We start from the raw sequence: 24,386 nt of genomic DNA, 5'->3' as shown, positions 1-24,386 counted from the left end.
CCGTGAATAATGTCATTTTCATGTGTGCATTTACTCCTATTAATTGTAATTATATTCATAATTTTTACGTTTATAATATCACTACATAAACAATACACAATTAATGATAAGATATCATTCTTATAATTTAAACAAGCAATTATTATAATATTGATATGCAATATTTATTTTACAACAAACTAATTATCTACCTATAAAATTCATCAACATTTGCGTAGCTAGAACCAAAGCTGCTAAAGAACTCACAATATGTGTAGTTACTATAGCGTAAAGTAGAATAAATACTTCATACGATAAATAAAACAATACAATCAAGTTAACATGATGACAATATAAATACGGATGTACAGCGTTCTCGGAAGCTGAACAAAGTGGTAGCAGAGTTATAGTTTCTTTGAACAATAACACCGTTTGTCGTTCAAATCACTGCAGTTCATTGACCTTTATTACCTCACCTGATCAAAAACATTACCTCGACAAACGTCATACGATACAATCACACTACAAAACTATGTTATATCCTATAAAAACATAGCATAGACAACGTGACTTTAAACTACATTTCAATAGGAAAACTCATATATACGAGAGAAAAGTCGACGAATAGGTCGAAACTATTTAAAGTAACATCGAAATTAGTTTCTTAAAGTATACGCAACAATAACAAAAATGTCTTAAAGTTACAAATCGATAAAAATCGCGATATTACACACACTAGCTAGTCACGATAAAAAAAGAATGGATTTTATGTTTATTTTACTAATATTATAAATGCTAAAGTTGGGATGGATGAATGAATATTTGTTAGAAAGTATCACCAGATATAGAACTTAGTTTTTAAGAACACATATGCTACTTACTAAGATTTTTTAAATCCACGCGGACGGAGTCGCGTGGAAAAGATTTATAAATACAATTGTAAAATTGGCGAAAGCGAATCGACCATAATTTGACAACAGGTTTACAACATTCGTTTTTATGCATCCGAACATCGATTACAAGAAAAATGAAGGTAATTTTAAAAGACAGTTCACTATTGATTTTATTTAATCATATATACGATTTATGTTTTAAACAATAACGAAAAACGCCATATTTTTTCATAATGTTACAACAATTATGTTATAGGTCAATTTGAGAAATAATTGAGAGCAATTAGATCAAACGCGCTGACTCACAAGTACCATTCTAATATGTAGTAGGTATTTGCTAGACTACTACTAGGTAGTGACTTACTAGGTATTGAATGACTACAATCAATTGAATCTCAGGACAAACTTTCAGTGGGGTCAATTTCTGAACGCACCCGCATAGATTTTTATGACCTTTTCTACTTATTTGGTTACATATGCTACATTTGATTTTAAGCTCAAAAGCATTGCATATAAAGTCAAATAAAGCCTGCACGCAACTAATGTTTACGTTGTACTTATACCCAAGTCTCCCCTTCTTTTGGATCATCGACATGCAATTTTTCAATAAAACTCCTACCGTAATAGAATGTTTAAATGGAGGCCACAACTAAAAACTAATGAACAATTTTAAAATGGCCGTAATGGTGGTATTTGGTTAAAGAACTTTTTGTCAAATACCAACAATAGGTTTTAGATTGTCTAAAGATGTAACAAACGAAAACAAATAATTCCATGGGCTCACCTAATTTTTGCGATAAGTTGAAAATAAATAATAATTTTAGTCTTACCATTAATTATATACCGCTGTCTGTCATTTAGAAGTTCCTTCGTCAACTTTGGGCATTCCTTATTTAAGATCGAACACAATTCTTGCAACTTTCCACCACTGTGTTTACCAACAATATCAATAAAATAATTACACTTATCGGCATCTGCCGCACTAGTTATTAATTCTAAATCATTTAAACTAAACAGACCTTTCTTTACGAGCACGTCTAATAAGTTTGTATCGCACAATTCACGAAGTAAAGTCGATTTGTGCTGAGCAAGGCCAGCACACACGTCCCCTAGCGTGGCCATCGTTAAACTGACGGCGAGGCGACGGCGAGCGGCGATGGAAGGACAGCAGGCGCCGTCGAGCGGCTACGGCTACCGCTAGCAAGCGAAAAACATGTAGCTTCGACTTCCATTGATGGCTCATTCAAACTGGGAACAGATGGACGCAAGTATCTAGTAGTTTATTATTATTACCTCTGCACCCCAACGGAAATCATTGCAGTTGTGTAGTGATTTGGCGGCTCCCCCCCGTAATGATTGATATGATTCTCCTAACTTATTTTGAAAAGGAACCAAGTGCCTACACTTTTGCCTTGCTCTTGTCGAAAAAAATATGACTTACAAAAGATAACGATTATCGCGAGTATGCAGGGTATTTTATAAATGTTCATCTAACTGGGACGTGTTAATATTTATTAACTTCATTGTTCTCCTGTTTTCTAGTTTTTCAAATTTTATTTTTATTTAAAAACATAATCTAATGTGTCGGTGGTGACTCAGTAGCTTCGTTAAATTTACTTCTTAAAGGTCACAGGATCCATACTCAAGCAATTATTGGATTTGTGGATATCTTTAAGATTTTAGTTTTGATTTTTCATATAAGTATTACATTATATGACCCGTAAATATCATTTTAGTTTTACTTTGACAACGTTTAACTAAATTTTTATTATAGTAAAACATATTGCCAACTTTCCCCCTTCCTCACTCTCAGAAAGAAATATGTTTTACATTATTGCTGGTAGTGTGAACTGTGAACAACATTGAAGTAAAATTTTTTTTTATTGAAAATTGCGCGGATAAAATAAGCTTCTTGTTTATTTCGGAATTTGTTTATATACTCTTTGGTGCGTACCCTATACTGCCTTTACAGGATATGCCTTCCTAAAATATTTATTTAAAATTGTTAATTTGCTTTTTATAACAATTAAAAGTAAGTAAATACTGATAGAAGCATTGTGAAAATATACTGTTATTTTTCTGTCTTAAATTCTTATATCTTTTCTCTATCTCTTACTTCTTTAAAATGTTTTTGGACGAATTTGTAGTGACGTTTGACAGTTTGACAGCGCGAAAAGAAAATACAGATTATAAGAACAAATTTATTAAAATATTTGGTCGTGCTTGTTATCGCATAAACATTACCACTTTCATTTTGATCTTAAATGTTTTAAAATAAGTGAATGAAAAGTAATAATAACATCAGATAGAACCTTAATTTTAGACAGTAAATCTGTGGTGTCAGCATGGCACCCAAAATAAGAACAGCGGTTGAAGGTAAGTTTCTGCATCATTTTAGTAATTAATTGTAGCATTTTAACGGCATTTATGCTGGGTGCGTCTATCTGTTTAGTTATCGTAATTGTTTGTGTATATTTGAAGATGCACTTTTCGAATTTGGCGTATATATTTTGTATACATTGCTAAGCAAGTTTCCATTACAGATACAGATTCGGGGTCCGATTCAGACAGTGGTTCTAGTGGGAGTCGGAGCAAAAGTCCCAGTCCTGGTAAAGAAGGCAGCAGGTCTCGGTAAATATTGTTTATTCAATTTAATACACATAAATAATATATATGAGGTTAAGTTTGTATACGTTACATACAAACTTAATGCAAGTCAATTTTAACTTTAGGTCTTTTTTGCCAAATGCAGCATATATTCACACATTGAATGGCTGTTATTTATTATTCCAACTGCTTAATTTCATAGTTAAATATTACTTTCAGATCAGTATCTCGTAGTCCAGCACGCTCTGGTAGTGAATCTCCTAAATCAAACAACTCAGCAAGGTCCAGAAAATCTTCAAATGCATCCAATGTGTCTCGCAGTAAATCTAATTCACCTACAGGTTCTAATAGATCTCGATCAGGCTCGGCTCGAAGCAATAAATCTGGTTCATCAAGCCCTAAATCCCAAGCATCAGGTAGCCCTAAAAATAGAGCATCCAAATCTCGTTCAAGGAGTGGTTCACGTAAATCCAGATCAGCTTCAGGTAGTGGAAGATCTAGATCCGGCAGTGCTAATTCCCGTTCTCCAAGTCCAAAATCTGGGGCACAGAGCCCAAAATCACGTTCACAGAGTCCCAAGTCAAGATCGCAAAGTCCAAAATCGAGATCACAGAGTCCTAAATCAAGGTCATCAAAATCTAGATCCAATAGTCCAAAGTCCCCTGCATGTAAGAGTCGGTCAAGGTCTGTTAGTGGCAGTCCTAAGAGTCGGAAGTCAAGATCAAGATCTGGTAGTGCTTCATCAAGATCCAAAAGTCCGGTACAAAGGCAAGATGTTGCAGACAGCAGATCAAACTCTCCAAATCTTATGATTGACGATGATCAAGGAAAAGAAAAATCTAGAAGTCGATCAAGGTTAGTTCTTTATACATTTAATTTTACATTTGAGATTAAAACTCCAAATCATACTTCTTACTAATGTTATAAAGGCCAGTGTTTGGATAAATGGATATCTGTTAGAAGGTGTCTCTGGCTGTGTAGATCTTGCTGGAATTTGGTATAGATGTAAAACATAGCCTAGAAAAAATATAGGCTACAAGTTTTTTTTTAATTCACTTAATTTAATTTTAGAGTCGCTGGTGACAGCTACTCTTACTAATTGATGTTTTAAAAAATTCATAATGTTTTGTTTTTTATATCATGATAAATGTTATATTTATAGGTCAAGATCAAAAAGCAAGTCAAAATCAAAAAGTCGCTCTAGATCACGCTCAAAAAGTTCTAATGCATCCGAAGCAGAAGATGGTAAGAATATATTTAAGTGGAATTAATAAATTTTATTTAAGGGTTACACATTCAGCAATCTTTTCACATACTTAAGTGAACTAATCTATATTAGCCAATGTAGCCAACCAACAAACACAATCTTTCCGTTTACATCTAAAATTGTGTTCTGTATAGAATCTGCCATTCCTAGCCACCACGAACTTTACACAAGATTCGATTATTTTTATTTAGTTTCTCTTATAATAATTTTTGTCTTCTTTGTTTTTAGGCGGTAAAAAGAAAAGTGGACCAATATCAGACTCGGAAAGTGATGGTGATAAAGGTGTTTCTAAGCGTAAGAAGGGGTCTGATAGTGGTTCAGACACAAGTGCCAAACCTAAAAAGAAGACAAAGAAGATTGTCGATTCAGATGAAGAAAAACCAGGAGAAACGGGTAAGTTTTACACTGAGTTTTGAATTATGAAACACTTGTCTATATTTATATAAAGATTTGTTTATTTGTTTGTTTGCATTATATAGGCCCAAAAACTACTGTAATGATTTGAAAAAAATTTAATGTTGGGAAACTACAATATCTTGGGGTAACATTAGCTATATTTATTAATAGATTTTTTTTTTATTCCGCGCTGATGAATTACTTAATCTATTCCTATGTGTTGGTATCATACAATTTGCCCTAAGGGACACCATTAAATATCTGTGAGTGCGACTTTAGTGTATAGACACTGTGGTTAGATATTTATGGTATTGTAATGAAGATTTTTACTTTCAGTGACTGCGGACGCGTTATTCGGTGATGCGTCAGATATTAGTACAGAGGACGAAGGAGATAAGAGATCAGATAGATCCAAGTCCCGGTCTAGATCGAGGAGTCGCAGTGCCGCGAGGTCTGATGATGAACGACGATCTCCGGATGAGGCTAGAGGCAGTGGTGATGAGGTAACTTATTAATTTTTCTTTAAGTGTCTCCAAGTCAAACCAAGTGACTTGACTAGGTGTCGTCATATTGTGACAGTAACGTAAAGGTTTTAGCTAACTTCAAATATACTGCAGTATATTAATGTCTAAAAAAAAGTATTTAAGGTACAAATTAATTTTTTTTGTTTTCCTTTCTTAATTTTTCAAATATATGTTGACAATCGAAGGAGAACCGTGAGAAACCTGAAGAGGAGGAGGAAGTGGAGATCCCAGAGACGAGGATAGATGTGGACATGCCCAAGATCTGGACGGAGCTGGGCAAGGAGCTACACTTTGTGAAACTGCCTAATTTCTTGTCAGTGGAAACTCGCCCTTACGACCCCAATACTTATGAAGATGAAATTGATGAGGAGGAAACATTGGATGAAGAAGGTCGAGCAAGGTAGTCCAGTTTTTAATTTATTTTTTTCTTTGAAACCTTTTTTACTTTTTTCAATATCAATGTTTTAATTCTAAATAATAAATTTTACAATATTATTGGTTTTCAAAGAAGCTTCTCCCTTGGTTTCTATTAATATTAAATAGAAACCAAGAATTGTGAACCTTTAACAGATTAAAAAAAATCTATCTCAATAGCTAAACCTAGTGAGAAACCTCTATAAGCTAGAAAAATATCTCAGTCTCTTGGACTCTTATCCATGTTCGACTATATATTAAAATATTAATTTTTTTCAAGGTTAAAATTAAAAGTAGAGAACACGATCCGATGGCGCACTGTGTTTGATAAGGAAGGCAATGCAGTAAAGGAGTCGAATGCCCGCATGGTCAAGTGGTCAGACGGCAGCATGTCACTACATCTTGGCTCTGAGATATTCGACGTTTATAAACAACCATTACATGTAAGTTAATTAAAAAAAAATGTGATTTAATTTAATAGTTGTAGATGTGGGCAACAATAAAATCTGTTGCTTGAATGAGCTTGCTCGGTGCAATTCAATGATCACACAGGAAAGTCAAGTAGAAGTAATTCCTTGTCAGTCTGATGAGTATGCGTCTCGAAGGCCTAATTTTATTTCACCCTATTCGTATATGGAAAAGATGGGAAGGGGATAGTTATGACAGAGAAGGTATAGGTAGGAGAAACATCTTTTCCTGAAGTCATAGTAAAGGACCACAAGACGATTATACGAGACAATGTCACCTCTATGTTCTTCTTAGTAACTTAAAGTGTATGTAACTTGCAGGGTGACCACAACCATCTGTTCGTACGACAAGGAACAGGTCTGCAGGGTCAGGCGGTGTTCCGCACCAAGCTCTCCTTCAGGCCACACTCCACGGAGTCCTTCACTCACAGGAAGATGACACTGTCTCTGGCGGACCGCTCCACCAAGACCTCCGCTATCAAGATACTGTCACAAGTCGGGGCTGATCCTGATGCTGATAGGAAATATCAGTTGAAGGTAGCATTTTAAGCCATATCTATACGCTTTGTTTTTATATATTGTTTGTCCTTTCATTCTCTTTGAAAACAAAATTGTTTTAGCATTAGGTTTTCGACACTGAAATTTGACAGTAAAGAAAATTATTGATTTGTATCGATATATGATATAATGTAATTATTGTCATTAAGATTGCAATCTTTATAAGTTTTTTTTTAAAGAAGCAGACCACTCTTAATTGAGAGTTAAGGTTGAGAAAAACAGTTCTAATGTCGACGACAGTCTTCTATTATTTGCTTAAGGTTTTATTTGTTATAATAATTAAAATGAAATATTTCCTTGTTATTTCAGAAAGAGGAGATGGAGTTACGTGCTGCGATGCGATCTCGTGCGGCGACGAGACGCGCACGTCGCGGGGGCGGGGCGGCGACGGGTGGAGGGCGGGGCGCACGTGACGACTCCGAGGATGAGGGCGGAGTCTCGCTCGCCGCCATCAAGAACAAATACAAAGCCGGACAGAAAGGTGAGTCGACAACGTTTGTTTACGACAGAGGACGAGACGCACAAAAAGAGAATATTTTTCCTTCTTATGCATCCTTCCGGTCAAATCCAATTGCCCTGTCCTTCCCATCTTTTCCCTTATAAAAAAGGGTGGAAAAGAAAAGAGGACAAAGACTCCGATACGCACACCCATCCGATTATCTTCATCAGTCTGTCTGGTCGTGGTATCGCAAATATTTCATTCACACAAATCATACATCTCTTCTTTAAAAATGATATTAAAAACAAGAGTTATTCATTACTGACGTACCAAATTTACATATAAATTTCAGCGACAGCAGGCGCGGCGATATATTCATCAGAATCGGAAGGTTCAGATGTGGAGACCCGACGTGCGCGGAGACTGGACCGCGCTAAGGCACTCAAGGACTCTGATTCTGAGGGCAGTGAGGGTAACGCTGCAACACCTGCGCACACGCATAGTGCAAGTAACTCGCCCAGTGGCAGCGAGTGATATACAAGTAATTCATTTATAAATGTAATAAAACTTTTTTTATCATTCGTGTCGTCATCTTGTTACCTATTGAATGGAATGGATGGATATGTATGGATATAAGACTAACGACATTATAATACTGAGTTTACTTTGATATAATACCTCTAAATATTGAAAAACATTCATAATTTCAGTTATTCTTCTTCTTCGTATTCTTCATTACTGAAGGTCGTGCTTGTCCTGATACGCTTCAACGGCCATGTCGACCAGCTGCCTCCACGCCGTCCTGTCTTCGGCTTGTCTCAGGGCAGTCGTGATATTAAGTCCCAATATATCCTGCACTTGATCGGACCCGCGAGTATGTGATCGACCCCGTGACCTTTTACCCTCTATATTTCCGACCATAACCAATTTGTCTAGGTTGTCGGGGTTTCTCCGGGCAATATGTCCAAAGTATCCAAGGACTCGTCGGTAGCATGTAGTGGCTAGACTGGTGGATATTTTTAGTTGGTCTAGAATGGACTTATTTGTTCGTTTCGCAGTCCACGGAATACGCAACATTTGCCTCAATTTTAGTTATAGTATGACCAAATTCTCTGGCCCGGTAAATTTTTCGCATTAAAAATTACAAGATGGATACAGTCCAATAAGGGGTTTTTTGACTTTTTTTATCATTGACAAACAGACAAGTTACTTAATTCTATATAACTCCAATAAATCTGTCTGACTATGGTTACTATCAATAATGACGTCATCATGTTACTATAACTGGGGAAGTATAGGATTGAATTTTATTTCAGTCAATATTAAAAACCTTTAAATAATGAAGATTGAATGATAAATGAAACTAAATTGATATATAAGCACCGTCGCTCACAGGCCGCGTCCGCGAAATAATACCAGTACCACTCATCCTGATGAAGTGCCCCCGATGGGCTCGAAACTAGTCGGTGCCGCCACCGGACGAATATACGTGAGTGTTTAGCCGTGTTTATACATCAGTTTAGTATGGTGTCTCACGAAAGTTTGAATAATTTGATAAATGAAACATTGTAAATATTACAATTCTGTGTAATTGCATTGTATTAACGCGATTAAATGATGTTATTGTAATATAATATATAACAATTATTTTTTTATTTATTTATTTACCAACTACGGATCTTATAAAAAAAACAAGAAATGTCTAAAACTAAGATTTACATCGATTGGTGAGCGAAGACGACCCTTATCGCTATAAGCGATCTATCTTTTTTTGGTGATAACTATTTTTTTTATGACTGAGCAGTCACTGCCTTGAAGAGGCATTTACAGCTTCATCGGGCTTGAGGTGTCCGAGCGCAGATGGCGCTTAGCCTGCACCTCGTTTAAGAGTAACAAGACTGAGAGCTCCCTCTGGAGCCTCGGCTCGGGCCCTTACTTCGTTATAGTTACCGGATTAACTAATAATTTACGACATAAAAACTTTTTACATAGCACCAACACTTATCGCGATTTAAATGTTTTACATTACTGTAAAGCGCCATCTGTTGAAATGCATGAATACTAAACTTATATAAAAACGCTTAAAACACTCGCGTATGTTGACTGTAAACTAGTAGGTGGCGTCACCAACTAGTTTCAAGACCATCGGGGGCCCTTCATCAGGGTAAGTGGGACCAGTGAGCGATGGGCCGCGTTCGCAAATAATACACTCACGTATGTGTTTTAGCCGTTTTTTATAATGTCTCACGAATGCATGAATACTATTCTATACCTCATAAATTCTTTGACATAACAGATTATAAAAAATATATTAACAAAGTTTGCTACGTCTTTTTATTAATAACCTTTAAATACACTTTAGTTTTATACACAATTCTACCAACGCCTATAATGTACCACCATTCCTGATCTTCTCTAGTAATATTTGGCACAATAAATTCACAAGAGTTCACATTATTCCCAGTTCTGGTATAATACCGGTCACTCAATGTCTTTGGCACTTTTAGTTCGCAAGATTCTAAATATTTAATAGGATATGCGAATTTCAATATAAAATCACTTCCTTCGCTTAGTTTCGGAAACTGAGGTTCTATTGGAACATTTTCTGTAAAAAAAAAAGCAAAATAAAAAAAAATCCGAGTAAATAAACAGGCAAAATCGGATATAACGACATCTAACGACGACAATATTCAGATAAAACGCCGGAATCTATAATTTTGGTCACAATAACCGATATAACTTAATATTAAACGGTTTCCACTGAATATCTAAATTCCGATGTCATATTATTTTGATCTGTAATTCTTTATAAAATTCTCTTACCTATGATTTCAATAGTGATAACTTGGAAGTACTCTTTAGCGTCTCCATGAAGGTCTGTAAAAGCACTTAGAACCCAATTTCCATAGTCATCTTCTCCTAATGGCCCTAACATAAAATCCATAGCATCCATTTTCATTAAATTATCATTAAAAATATCTTTTGTATTATTATATTTCGGATCATTTACGTTAAATACTCGATAATTTGTCATATTAATGATTGTGTCATTAATTTTATCATTATTTGTAACAGTCTTGTTATTCGATTGGAATTCAGGCAATTTGATGACATCACCATTTGGTTTATATAAAAAATACCGCGCTTTTTCATTGACTATTGGTGCTGATATTATTATAATATCGTTTAGCGAACAACTGATAAGAAATGAGGGTAGTTCGATTTTTGTATTACCTGAAAATTAAAAACAATTGGTTAAACTATGACATGTATTTAAAATCTTTTTATTCATTCCAAAGGAGGGTATTTTAAAATGTCTGCGAATTAGTGCAGTGGCATAGAAGTTGATTATAAAACGTTTAGTTTACAGTTTTGTGGTTTTAAATCCGGTATCATCTATATTAATATTATAAAGATTTGATTGTTTGTTACAATCGAATAAGCTCCGAAATTACTGAAGCAGTTTGAAAAATTCTATCACTGTTAGAAAGCTACGCTATTCCTGGGATACACTTACGCGTGGAGGAAATCACAGGCAACTATACTTGAATTATATAATTTAAATTGGACGAATGAGAACTTAATAATGTGTGTGATAATTTGTGATGCAAAGTATATCTACCGTTTAAAGACCATAAGACATTTGTTGACTCGATCAGAGCCTAACAAATTAAGTAGTTTTTAGACACAGGAGTATGAAATGGTGAGTTCTCTTTATATTTTTACAATGCAATATTTAAATAAACTTGTGTGTTTATTTTTATTACATTTCTGCAATATTATTGTAAAAGTTATGCATTGAATTTGGAACCTTCGAAATAACTGTAGTACATTCTAATTACTGCATTTACTGATAGCTGTTTATTGCAGTATTTTCATTTAATGACTAAAAGGCATTGAAATTGATAAGGAACACGTTTTAAAACATGACTTTAAATGAACTTAATGTTTTAAAATTTATTTCACTATCTAAAAGACACGTTCTGTTTAAGACGCCTTAAGTAGACTATGAATTTGGTCTTTCTCTAAAAGATTTTAAACCTGGCTATGTTTGAAAACAATTCCCTTTATATATACCACCTACACAATGGGCAATTTGAACCGTGGTGATGATACAGGGTGTCCTATAACTGACGACTTAGGGTCCGTTCAGACAAACCAAGGCCGATCATACTAAACAAGTTCGTCTTTTCTTATCAAGAGGCAAGTGACGTGATGTGAAAAGTAAACTTAAACGTCGCTCCAATATTATAAAGACTAATTTTATTTGCAATAAAAATATGTTCTGCTGTCCGACTTGGTTTGTATGTACGGATCCTTACACAAAATAGAGCGAGCCTTAGCTTCTCGGAAATACGTTATCAAAATGAAAACTATAAAGTATAAAACGATTATTGTATGTGTAAATCTTCCTAATTTCTATAATATAATAAATTTATCAGAAGTTTTCTCAAAGAAACTTAATGTTTGCGAATACAAAAATAAAAATTCGATTAATACAACTGTTCAAGCAAATCGACTAATAAAGTCGATAAAGCAATGTAACGCTTTTAAAACAAACAAAACTGTATCTTATGCGCTTATTAATATATACTATAATTGATAGAATCTTATTTAAAATGCATTTTAATCGATTTTACTTACTATTGATTGTTGAATTCACTGTCACAGAAATGGATAAAAGAATACAAAGTTTTAGTAATATAAAAGGCGGGTTCATGGCGTACGCGCAACCAAACGACTGATAGTAAATACAAACACATCGTTTACCCAATGTAACGGACATTTGGACAAAATATAAGATTACTGTTCAAAATTTTTGTAACATAATTTATGTTTAATTACACTTATTATTCTTAATTACATATTAATATTATTGTAATTGCGAATTTCACATGATTTATGTCTTCAAAGCCAAAAAACAATGACAGTTTTTCTCCAAAAAAAGCAAGTCATTATTTTCTTTTATACCATTTTCTATGTCCATACAGGTTTTATATATTTAACTAGCGGTCGTCCGCGAACCGTTCGCGCGGAATTAAAAAAACTTATTTAGTAGCCTATGTGTTCTTCCAGATTATGATCTACATCTGTGCCTAATATCATCGAGATCCATGCAGACGTTCTGGAGATACCTTCATACAAACATCCATCCATCTAAACATTCGCATTTATAATATTAGTAATACAAGTGTTACGATTGTATAAATTAACTAACAAAGAAAGTTAGGAAAGTTAGTAACTCTACAATTTTTTTAAATTAAAATTACGAGTTTTAAGACGAATTTTAAACACAATCAGATAATCTGTTTTGTGAAATCAGTGATATATTGACGTGTTATCTTGAGTAAACAGTATTGAAATCGGTCAAACGCCGTCTACAAACTTTAGATATCATAAGTACATACTTATAACCATTTGAGGGTCGACATACTCGGACTAAGACGTTGAAGGAATAGTAGCTATCATTCACCCTACCGGCCCTACGAAGACCGCTTGAAGTTGTCGATTCATGGCGCTTAGGCTCTTTTTCTGACTGTACTAAAATATTGTGTTTTTAAAATGAAATATACAAATGAAAACGTGAAAACTTTAATAATTAATCAACAATGTGGTTACAAAAATTTCAAATTCTATTAATATCACAATAAAGGTGCGTAAATATTTCAACACGTGATTAACATAAATATTATATTTAAGCCGACATGGGCGTGTTTTTCTCCGGGACTGTTTGTTCGCTTGCTGCTTTCCTTGTGAAGCTGCGTCGGAAGCTCTCCCTGAAGGTGGAAGCCTTCGCGTACGTCCACTTTCTGTTCCTCTTGGGACCGACCAAGATGCCGATGATAATGAGGGATAATCCTATCACGATGATGAAGATCCACGAGAATGGGAACCGATCTGAAATAAACACGTTTTATTTTAAGATACAATTCTAAGAATAATCATGTCACAATCTTAAGAATTTATAAAATCCCATTGTAAACTTACAAATAACGATAGTGTTATCATCATCACCACCGGCTTCGGGCATTTGTAGCGAGTGGTTGGTCTGCCGTGAGAACTCGAAGGACATGCCCTGCACACGCGCGGCCACCGTCCACGGGTGTCGCTCCAACACTGACGGGTTGGGGATACGGATTTCACATCTACCCACAGTCAGCAGACTGTCGCTTCTGTAGCCGGTAGGTAGGTTGTCTGTCGTGAAACCTGTAAGATAAATTAAAATTAAGTAGCAGACAGTTATATCTTCGGATATATAATTTTAAACATATTTATAATAATAAACTTAGATCTAGGATCTAATCCTAGAACTCTAGTTCTCTAGAAATCTAGTTGTTCACAAAGTATTACATACTGTTAACTTAAATTCCTTGTTGGTTTCATAGAAATGTTTTGATTCTTGTGTTTGCTATCATACTTTACTTACCAAGACCGTCAATACGGACGAATCTGCAATAGTCTAGTGCGCGGTCATCGTACACGCGTCCGGTAACAATCAGCGCGCCTTTCTCCATCCTCTGCTCCGCTACCAATGTATCTGAAAATGTGGTTAATTTCGTAATTTATAAATTAGTTATAAGTTGCTAATTATAAATTTGATTCCGTTTCAACCATGAACCACTAATGTTGGAATATTTTAATACCAACTCTAATTTACCTCGAATAGTCAACGCGAACTGTGCGCTCTGTTCGGGCTCCTGGTGGTCTAGGAAGCCGACGTGGCAGCTCCAGCGGCCGCTGTCAGTTGGCAGCAGATTCGAGAAACGAATCGAACATTCGCCCGCATCGAAGCCCGCGCCCGCGTACTCGACAGCTCCTAACGACTCTCCTGTAAATTCAAAAATATAGCCATAAATAAGAAGTCCCATAAAGTTAACAAAGAAAACATTTCGTCGTGCCATAGCTATTAAGAAAAGTCATCTAATAAACTATCAACTGTGGTACTCTTTTATTCAAGTAAGGAATAATTTAAAGATTCTTCGGCTGTGAAAGTATACTCTTAGCATTTTACGAAGTTTAATGAAGGAAGGGGTTATGTTCTTCGCTTCAAGACTTGAATACTTACCGGGACTGATGGAGAATGTGGTTCCATTGCGCGCTCTGAAGTAGCAGTACCTGATGGGGGACTGTACTGAGCAAGACATGGTTACAGTCTCGCCTGCAAGTCCAGACACCGTCTCGCTCTCAGCTTCCAGAACTGGTTCTAAAATGAAACAAGTATATTATGTTAAATATTTATGGAAGTTTCCGAGGTGAACTAATTGTTTTGGCTTGATCTAGGTTTATTAAATTATTAACAGTATCCCTCAATAGAAATATAAAAAAAATTGCAACATTAGTCGGTGCAACAGGAATGTAGAAATGTTTTCTTGACGTCATGCAGAAGCTCAGTGCAGAGGGTCCTGGTGCGTTCCATTGGAGATCCGAGGACCCTTAGTTTTATTTGGAAACTTATCACTTACCAGATCGTACGCTTGCAGCTACTTCAGGGTCCCGCATGGCCCAGGGGCAGAGCGCCGCGAGGAAGCCGTAGTAGTTATCAGAGTCAGTCTCCATGGCGCACCGCCACAAACCCAAGTCGCTGATCACAGGGTCGGTGATCTGAATACCGCACTCCAAGCGACGATCTCCGGTTACAGAGCTATAATACAAGGAATAATAAGTTTAATATAGGTATCAATACTTTTAATGCTGGTTCGATTTTTACGTATTAAAGTACTTTCGAGGCGAGTCGGTGGCATGAACGTTAAGATTGTGGAAATACAATATTTGAACGCTGTAATACAGGGATTCTTTTAAAAAAATTGAATTAAAGATCCCAGCCTTAGTCCCTAAATGGTGATAAATAAAAAAATTAAGGGATTATGGTCCAGATCAAAATCTGCATCAGTAGTCATTTGATAAAAATAGGCCATTAAATTATTCGATTTATGACGACAGATAAGTCTTTCATAGAGAATATTCTTGAGGATATTGCAATTTTCATTTCCTTGGTTACTTACCTAGCACTGTTGCCGTGGAAGGTGTACCGTCCTTCACCAACTCCGGGTGTAGCGAGCAAGATACGACCTGCAGGGTCGCGGAACTTGCACGAGCGTAGAGTTTCCGAGCTCGCCACAGAGCAGGTGAGTGTCACCGTCGGCTTGTTTGAGACCACTGATGTTGATACTGCAGGTTTGGGATCTGAAGAGAAAAATGATATAAGACCAAGTGCCTCATATATAGAACCCAGTATAAATAAACCTTTGTCATTTGGTCGTATCTTTTATTAAAAGGAACAAATTAACTAATAATAAAGTCATAAAATCAACCTTCAGATAATTAAGATTATTTGAAATATTCCTTTAATCTTATCGTAAAACTGGTCAATAAACTAAACAGTAAGTCAAGTATTTGAAAGAATGTGATTATATTATTGAAATATTAGGAGTTCAAAAATCCCATCACAGTTACAATTTTCGACGAAATTTAGAATTTTGATAGATTTGTTTGAAATTTTCATTCGACCACTTAAACAGCCTTTACAAGTTTTTCTAACAGTCCATTGTAATAACCAAGGTCAATACAATGAACAGACAGGATAACAAATTCAGATTCTATTTAAAAGTTTACCTGCTTGTCTAATAGAAACGTGAACATCATATTCGTCAGTTAGAACACGTCCCTGCAGACCAACGTACATCTTCCAGTTACCAGCATGTTCGTTGGATGCTCTTGACAGCGTAACATTGCATCTACCGAAGCCATCGAACACTGTGTTATGACTAGCATCGACCAATCTGCAGTACACTGTGCTTTCTGGTCCCATAAGCTGATTCACTGGTCTATCCAGAGTCCATGTGAAGTGTGTTTGCAACGACGGATCGCTGTGACCTAGTTATGTTCAAATCATTAGACAAAGTTGACAACTTTTGACAAAATAAGTAACCAAAAAACATTGTAGTGGAACAGAATTTTTTAACAGACATTTCCTTACTTGATAGTCAATCAGTAAGTCAGATTTCTTAACTGGATAACCAAAATGTCTAAGTATGAATGCATGATTATATTTTTTGACGAAGTCAAGCCTTGCGCTTGCGTTAAGCCAAAGCGGAACGATTGAAATGCATGTATATTATGTTCTATGAGGCAATCTGATAACACAATAAGCGTAGGATTTCATCGGTTAGTAGATACTTAAATTCTATTGGTTAGTATCAATTAATGAAACGGAAAAGTTACCGTAAACAGTGACGCGAGTCCACGCCTTATAAATCGTTTTTACTCCATAGGATATCTTCCAGAAGCCAGAATCATTAGTTGTGGCATTTCGTACAATGAAACCGCAAGTATCAATATATCTTGGATCTCTTTCTACATTATAACGTTCTTCATCACGATCATCTACCAACTTACACGTAGCATGGAAAGAAGTAGCATCTTCTAGACGTATATAAATATCTTTACCTTCCATAATAGTTATCTCACTTGGTAAAGCATTTACTATTTCTGTAATTCAAAAATGTTTCTTTATCATCAGTTTTAATCATAAATTTTACATATATTGATTTTTTTAATTATCAACGCGTTATCCTTATCTTAGACGTGACCCGATACACGTAAGTCGTAAAGATTATATATTAATGCATTCAATCCATTTTCAAAAAATAACACTACCTTCTATGACGATTGTAAATGGTAATCTCCTTTCAACAATCTCTGTGCTGAATCGTGTCGCACGAGATACAAGCATCCAGTCACCGACCATATCTTCGGATACAATATGAACTTTTACTCCGCAAGCTACGTTGTAATCATTTATTGCTTCTATTCCATATAACTGCATATGTTCTATATCATGACGTTCGCCATTTTGAGTTATGATGTAACATTCGTTGCTATTCAGAAAATCGTATTCGGGAATTTTAACCTTATGCGTTTCACCGATTTTTGTTACGAAATATCCAGGATCAATGTTTATAATGCTTACATCTTCTATTTTTTTGGTCGTAGTTTCTAAAATACGCTCAGTTGTGTATGTTTTTTCAGTTGTTTCTTTTGGTAAATCTGCGATCGTTGTTTCGATGATTTCTTTTTGTGTTGTCGAATCTTTCGATGTTTCTTCCACTGACTTTGTCGTGTCTATAATTGGCATATCGGTTGTAGTTTCTGCAGTTGTGTGAAAAAAAAACTCAATTTGAATGAAGAAAATATTTAACACGTTCTATATATTCTTGCTACTTTATGCAACGATTTATTTATCGGATGGGGAATTAAAATTCATGTCAATCACGATATCTTAACATTTTATGGAGTTGATTTAGTTAAGTGCGACACTAGCATAGCGTTGACAAAGCATAACATATAAGAGCATATAAACAATCCTTCATTGTGTATAAGGCAGTAAATGAAGAAGATCTATTGATATTACCATAACAATTAACCATACTAGACAATACTTATCAATGGTGATTTATGAACGCTGATGGATAGCAAAATGAGATGTCACTATGATTAGTATCGGATGAAACGTGACAAATATTTGATTATTTTAAAAATTACGTGATAAAAAAGAATACCGAAACAACAAAAATAACATAGTATCATTTGTAATTAACTACGCGATTTCTATCATAGTTGTATATTAAAATTAAATGTTACGCATTGGCTCATTGTCAGCAATACCTTCTAAAAAGATAGTAAACGGTAAACGCCTTTCAACAACTTCAGTACTAAATCTTGTTCCTCTTGAAATTAACGTCCATCGTCCGAGCATTTCTTCTGTAGACACAAATATTCTAATACCACACGCTATGGTATAATCATTTATAATTTCTACATCAGATATATGCATATCTTCAAAATCATATTGCCCTCCATCTGGTTTTACTAGATGGCATTTCTCATTGTTTAAGAAATCATATTCTGGTATTATTAATGAGTGTGTTTCTCCAAGTTTTGTTCTAATATACACATGTTCTATATCCACTGCTGTTACTTCGTCTTTAGGTGTTGTGGTATCAAGGATTACTTCAGTGGTTTGTGCGATTGTTGTTTCTAGTTCACCAGTGGTAATTGTTGTTAGGATTTCTTTTGATGATTCTTCAGTCGTTGTTATATTATCTGATGCTATATCAGTTGTACCTTCGGTTACTTAAAAAATAAATCATAATGAAATTAAAAGAAATACTAAAACTATTACCAAGAATAAGATCAAGAATAGATTTCTTAAAACTACTTTTTCTTTTTATAATTAAGAGTTACTTTGAGTTATTAAAAGTTTTTACGTAAATGCATTGTTCTATTTTGTTTTTTGTTTGATAATCTATGGATTACATTTTTAATATAAGTATTGCTACAATTTAAATTAAATTAAATTTTTTGACTAATGGTAAGGATGGTTTGAATTATGAATGTTCTGAATACAAAAAGCTAAAATTTTGCGGCTAATTTGCAAAATGTGATGTCAAAGCTTACATGTCGGTGGCAAATATTCACAGGAAGCGTAATTCGGATTTATATTTTTATGATTTCATATAAATGTAAAAATTACAAGCGAACAAACACGAGATTTGAAGAAATGGATGGCGATTTTTGACAAAACAATTGACGGCATCGTTCACTTAACGAAATCTGAAATCTACTTTAATTTCTTCCCAAATCTATAGTAATTATGAAAGATTTAATTCGATCTTAGAATCATTAAAAACATATTTAAGGAAATTCAAATACACTTTCGAACCTGTAGAGATGACTGTCAATTGATAAGATTCAGTGCGAGTAGTTCCAGCATCTGACACAGAACGTAGTACCCAAAGACCATTGTCATTACTGTCAAGATTCCTTATTGCGACTTGACATTTGACAAAGTCTGTGTCATCTAGCAGTTGGTATTTATCGTTGGAATGATTTTGGGGCTTGAATTCTATTTCATCTCCGCTCGGGGTACTTAAATAACATCCGACTACATTGTCATTTAAGGTCAATATTGACGTTTGAAGTTTCTCACCCGCATTAAAGCTTACTTGCCTCGGCGCGCTTGCCTTGGCTGTGAAAGCGAAACCTGAAAAAAAAAGAAAAACAAGATGTAGAGTAGACAAATGCTTTTAACTCTTTTGTTCGTATTATTTTTTAATCATACTAATATTATAAACGCGAATGTTTAGATGGATGGATGTATGTTTGTTTGAAGGTACCGGCCGGAATCGCACCGAAACGGCTTAACGGATCTTCATGAAATTTAGCACAGATGTTAGAACATAGGTTACTCTTAATGAGTTTTTTATTTAAATTCCACGCGGATAGCTAGTCCACTATATTCTCGTTTCTCAATATCAATGTTTTTTTTTAATAAAATCATAATAGTCACAGGCTATCAATAAACAATTATGAACATAATACATAATTGCTACAAAAGAATAAGTAAACAGTGTATTGCTTAATGTTGGTATTTCTTCCGTATATAGAGTCGAGGCATCCAATCGTAATATTGCGACATATACATGATATTCTTTAATGCGACAATTAAAAAAACATCAAAGCATCAAATTCCATGCATTTTATTTTTAATGCACATTCATTTTTCGCAATTTTTTTTGCAAAAACTTTAAAACGACTTAATCTTCTATCATCTTCTGAAAATGGCTGGCTGTTTTGAAGAAGGACACTGTAAACTGTTTTTAACATGGAGAGAAGGTTTAAAAAACAAGGGTATGTAGAGTTACCGAATTAGTTTAAGATGCAGTAAAGTAAATACTGAACAGAATCAAAGATATTGGAAAATTTTGAAAAATGTTGTGTTGCCAAAATAGGTCTTTTTACGGTTTGAGGTTAATTGACACTTAAATGAGTATGAAAAAGAACGTGGTTCTTTCTAAAAATCCTCAAACAAAAGCGTCAGTGTCAAACGTTTTTTTAATAGTCCTTAAAAGATAACATAAGTTCGAACGCCTAAACAAAATATAAAAGTTATTGTTATCGCTGTCATTTCAAGGGTGACAATAAAAAAATATTTTTGTAAAGGGCTGGCAACTAACCATGACGGTGATAAATTCGAAGAATTAGTATTAGTATCATAAAAAACATTATAACATTTTTAATCAAAAACAAACTTTTATTATGTTAAAAAAAGACAAACTATTCGTCTAGACTATTCATACGAGCCCAAACTCAATAAGCTTGTGTCATTTCATTGAGATGTTTCTATAGTCACCTTCCAGCTCTATCATAAAATTAACAACATTTCATCGTAAAATAAAGCATTTATGCAAATTTAATTTATCAGTAACCGGTAAGTGAATCTTTCATTTGCAAGATATGATAATTGACAACAAGATTAAAATAAATAAAAGCTGTAAAACTATTGTTTTTAACAATTTATATCATCTTATTCGTTATATTGATTGTAATAAAAAAAACATATTTTATATAGCACAGAAAAAAACTAATGTTATGGTCACGTTCGAAAAACGGAACGTATTTTATTTACATTCCGGTTTCCAATGTGTCGTCTACACCTGTCAAACATTGTTAAAACTTATTCTGATTGAACATATTTTGTGTTTTAAGCTATGTGTTGACGTTAAACATCTCAACGATCAATTTATTACTTTTATAAATACAGATTGAATTCTTAAAAATAGGTTATTGTATAATCACGCAATTAAGTTTCGTAGAAATCGTAAATACTTTTGTAATAATAATTAAACTGATTATCCTTTTAACTTGAAACATATAACCGATATGTTATATGTTAACATTAATTCACGTGTTTTAATGTTATCGTTAAAGAATAAACTTAATGTAGGAATAATAAAAAAAATATTATTACTTATTTACTAAACCACTTCGATAACAAAGACGTACCACTTTTATAGCCTTGAATAAGTAAATAAGTGTTGTACATACCTGTAATTAAGAGAACGCACAAAGCCGTCTTCTCTGACGACCGCATGGTGGCACTGATCTACCGGCACTGCTTATGCTGCGAGTTTTCAAACAAACGATAATTCAACAATGTGGTAGCGCGCCACCATTTATATCCTTATAATTAATCATAGCAAGATCTCATCCAAATCCAACTATCTAATCTGGCGATATCGAGAATGTGTAGTGTTGCCATATATTCTTATCCAATTACCATACTAATAATAATAGAAAATAAAACAAAAAATTTGTTTAACAATAAATATGGGTTTAATATTACTTTTTTATGCAAGTAGGAGGAAAGATGCGGGTGGCACAAGATCGGTCATCGTGGCGATCTTTGGGGGAGGCCTATGCCCAGCAGTGGGCGTCTCATGGCTGAGTAGATAGGAGGAAAAATAGCAAGCGGTCTGCCACGTCTTTACGTGACTACGTTTTTCTAATTTGTAAGTGTAAAACTACAATTGCAATATTACATTTACAGACCTATAAATATATCTATTCTAGCAGGTATTCTGTAAGGTCGTGGTGGAAATTCATGTATAAACATATGCTTAGCTAAGTCAAACCTGTGTTTGTAGAATGTTCCCTTATTAAATTCAATTTGCTACATTCTTTACAAGGAAACCAAAAGCAGGTTTAATACAAGTATACAGGTTCCTAACGAGCTTGGATTCCACTGCCAACTCATAATAACCAACATTCTATTTTGTTATTTAGTGTTTTCAAGATGAATGATTTTTTATTTTAAATGTTTTTTTAGGGGAAATACACGATTACATTAACCAGTTCAAAACATGTTCCAAAATATATTGATTAAGAAATAACATGTGTTGATATTTTCCCATATTATTGGGTGTTTCTTTAAACATGGCAACATTAATTTTCTTATGAAACGCAGAAACGCGTTTGTACTGTCGCATTAAGCAAGAACAATAGAACAATTGTGATAACAAATATTTTGAATTTTTGACACAATTGCTGTAATTCTGAAATAAAGCAGATGACATTATATCATATGCAGAAAATGCTGTCTTATTGTCTAATTCATAAATTCACTCATTCTTTTCTATCATCATCATTTATGTCAATTTTCCGTCATTTTATTAGGTTCCTTCAAAATAATGGTGAATAGACTAAATACAAAACTAGTGCATAGGTAATAACGTCACTTAACTTCGCATGGAATTGTCGCTTAGTTAGTTTTATTAAATGAAAATCTGTTTTATAATTTTTGTAAGATTCATTGTTATTCAGGTTTAATTTACTTATCTTTTTTAAAGTAAAAGTTGGGAAACGAAAAAGCGGCCACCAGAATTCGCTAATACAGTTAAGTGATCGCTGTTGATAGACATCCCTTTTCCCCACATGCGTTGCCTACCTTTAATCAACTAAGGTGACGCCACATATTGAAGATACATCATCTACTTATGTATCCTCTTTCCCGCCAAATCAACTTCCCCTACAATCCCTTCTTATTTTTTCCTTGTACTAAAAGGGTAGGAAAAGAAAGTGAAATAAACACTTCCCCTGTCCTTGTTCAGATGAAACGCGGAATTATTTCCACTTCACGCCTTCTTCTGTCTGTCTTTTGTATGGTCGTAGTATTGCACCAGTTGAACCTATTCGTCCCAAAGAATTACGGGCTCTATAACTATTAAAATCATGATAAATTTCAAAAATAAAACACGTTAAGCAGCAAGCGCCTTATAAAATTTGCACCGCAAGTTTTTTTTATGGCTGAAACTATTTACCTGGCTATTATGATAGACAGGATTTTTTAGTTTGCTATTTCACATCACAGGCGTAAAATATAATATTCAGGGGTTGATGGACGTTCACTTTTTATTTTAATCAATTTTTATTTTAGTTCATTTCATTGGTAGTAATTCTTTTTGCCAATGCGTTGTCTTTTTTCTCCACTAGATTGCGTTACATGTATAGGCCGCGAAAGATTTTTTTTATATAAGAGAAGGGGGCAAACGAGCGGCGGGAACACCGAGGTGATCAACGACACTCATGGACATCTGCAACACTAGAGGAACCGCAGATGCGGCCTTTAAAATTTTAGATTGTACTACAATGTAATAAATACAGTTATTTATTGGTAATTACTTATTTACTATATACACATGTTATATAAAATATGCTGTACTCTACATTGAAGTCAATGTAAGATTAAGCAGCTGGAATAATTTCAGACCTCCCAGGTTCAAATAGTACGAATATATTGTGTAACCAATCTAGGACTTTGTGAATTACTTTTGTGGTATTTTACAAAATTAATCATATGCATAATTTTATTAAAATATTCAGTAGCTTTTACTGTACTTAATATTTTTAATGAGAGCGAAAGAGACGAACTTATATTTTTGTACGGGTGTTACGACAATGTTAATCCACGGTTATATTTAACTTTATATTGCTATTTAATCTGACTATTGTAGCCAATCTAATTTTATCATACTCTTCATTCTATTCCTATTGTTGTGTTCCATGAGATCATTGCCAACTTATGCTGGCATCGCATTGCTGTAGAGGAATCTGTTGTGAAAGATCCCTATAGCTTTATTGGACGAATACTAGTTTTATTCTAGTATATCGAACAAGGCTACTTCCAATGAGGCTTGCCAAAGAAAGTTTTATATCTACTATCTCTTAATTATTAGCTACAAACTCTATGCGCTAAGTTAAATTGGTATATAATTTAAAGAATTTCAAATAAATGAAGACATTGTCTTTTTATATCCTTAATTTCTTCAAACATATAGTGTCTATAGTCCCATAGTCTTACGTCCGAATGCGCTTTACACCGCAATGTGTTTGTTCGTTCATCTGTTCAGGTAGAAAATATATGTCCAGAGGTCCATATGTCAGCATTAACGCATCTCTCATTTTACATAAACTCAAAATGTGAATAATGTAACACTAGAAGTA

At 34.3% G+C, this 24,386-nt stretch overlaps 3 protein-coding genes across 9 annotated transcripts; 1 reads left to right on the top strand and 2 right to left on the bottom strand.

Moving 5' to 3' along the window:
* Positions 1-3,019: 3,019 nt before the first annotated feature.
* Atu (Another transcription unit) lies at positions 3,020-8,960 on the top strand. 3 transcript variants are annotated; one of them, XM_013310835.1, is made up of 12 exons: positions 3,020-3,248; positions 3,416-3,503; positions 3,699-4,334; positions 4,642-4,724; positions 4,975-5,139; positions 5,479-5,645; positions 5,852-6,066; positions 6,361-6,523; positions 6,869-7,084; positions 7,415-7,586; positions 7,897-8,085; positions 8,940-8,960. In XM_013310835.1, the coding sequence occupies exons 1-11, from the start codon at positions 3,218-3,220 to the stop codon at positions 8,076-8,078; spliced, it is 2,118 nt and encodes a 705-aa protein (XP_013166289.1). In that variant the 5' UTR covers positions 3,020-3,217; the 3' UTR covers positions 8,079-8,085; positions 8,940-8,960. The 3 variants fall into 3 exon arrangements, with proteins under 3 accessions (XP_013166289.1, XP_013166288.1, XP_013166287.1); XM_013310834.1 differs by lacking the exon at positions 8,940-8,960 and adding an exon at positions 8,255-8,918; XM_013310833.1 differs by lacking the exon at positions 8,940-8,960 and having other exon boundaries at positions 7,897-8,918.
* A 799-nt stretch (positions 8,961-9,759) lies between these two features.
* LOC106116596 (uncharacterized) lies at positions 9,760-12,468 on the bottom strand. Its single transcript, XM_013310476.1, has 3 exons — positions 12,189-12,468; positions 10,368-10,778; positions 9,760-10,149 (listed from the first exon to the last, which is right to left on the bottom strand). The coding sequence occupies exons 1-3, from the start codon at positions 12,328-12,330 to the stop codon at positions 9,869-9,871; spliced, it is 834 nt and encodes a 277-aa protein (XP_013165930.1). The 5' UTR covers positions 12,331-12,468; the 3' UTR covers positions 9,760-9,868.
* Positions 12,469-13,167: 699 nt separating this feature from the next.
* LOC106116755 (uncharacterized) lies at positions 13,168-21,578 on the bottom strand. Of its 5 annotated transcripts, XM_013310746.1 has the most exons (13): positions 21,432-21,578; positions 19,267-19,587; positions 18,210-18,677; positions 17,202-17,693; positions 16,767-17,033; positions 16,158-16,418; positions 15,548-15,728; positions 15,008-15,186; positions 14,611-14,748; positions 14,203-14,373; positions 13,972-14,082; positions 13,533-13,751; positions 13,168-13,442 (listed from the first exon to the last, which is right to left on the bottom strand). In XM_013310746.1, the coding sequence occupies exons 1-13, from the start codon at positions 21,475-21,477 to the stop codon at positions 13,240-13,242; spliced, it is 3,057 nt and encodes a 1,018-aa protein (XP_013166200.1). In that variant the 5' UTR covers positions 21,478-21,578; the 3' UTR covers positions 13,168-13,239. The 5 variants fall into 5 exon arrangements, with proteins under 5 accessions (XP_013166200.1, XP_013166202.1, XP_013166201.1 ...); XM_013310748.1 differs by lacking the exon at positions 18,210-18,677 and having other exon boundaries at positions 19,534-19,587; positions 21,432-21,575; XM_013310747.1 differs by lacking the exon at positions 18,210-18,677 and having other exon boundaries at positions 21,432-21,573.
* Between the last annotated feature and the right edge of the window lie 2,808 nt (positions 21,579-24,386).

Source organism: Papilio xuthus, unplaced genomic scaffold (genome assembly GCF_000836235.2).
Source record: "Papilio xuthus unplaced genomic scaffold, Pxut_1.1 DF827714.1, whole genome shotgun sequence".
Classification (NCBI taxonomy): Eukaryota; Metazoa; Arthropoda; class Insecta; order Lepidoptera; family Papilionidae; genus Papilio; species Papilio xuthus.
This window is presented reverse-complemented; position numbering and strand designations above follow the sequence as displayed.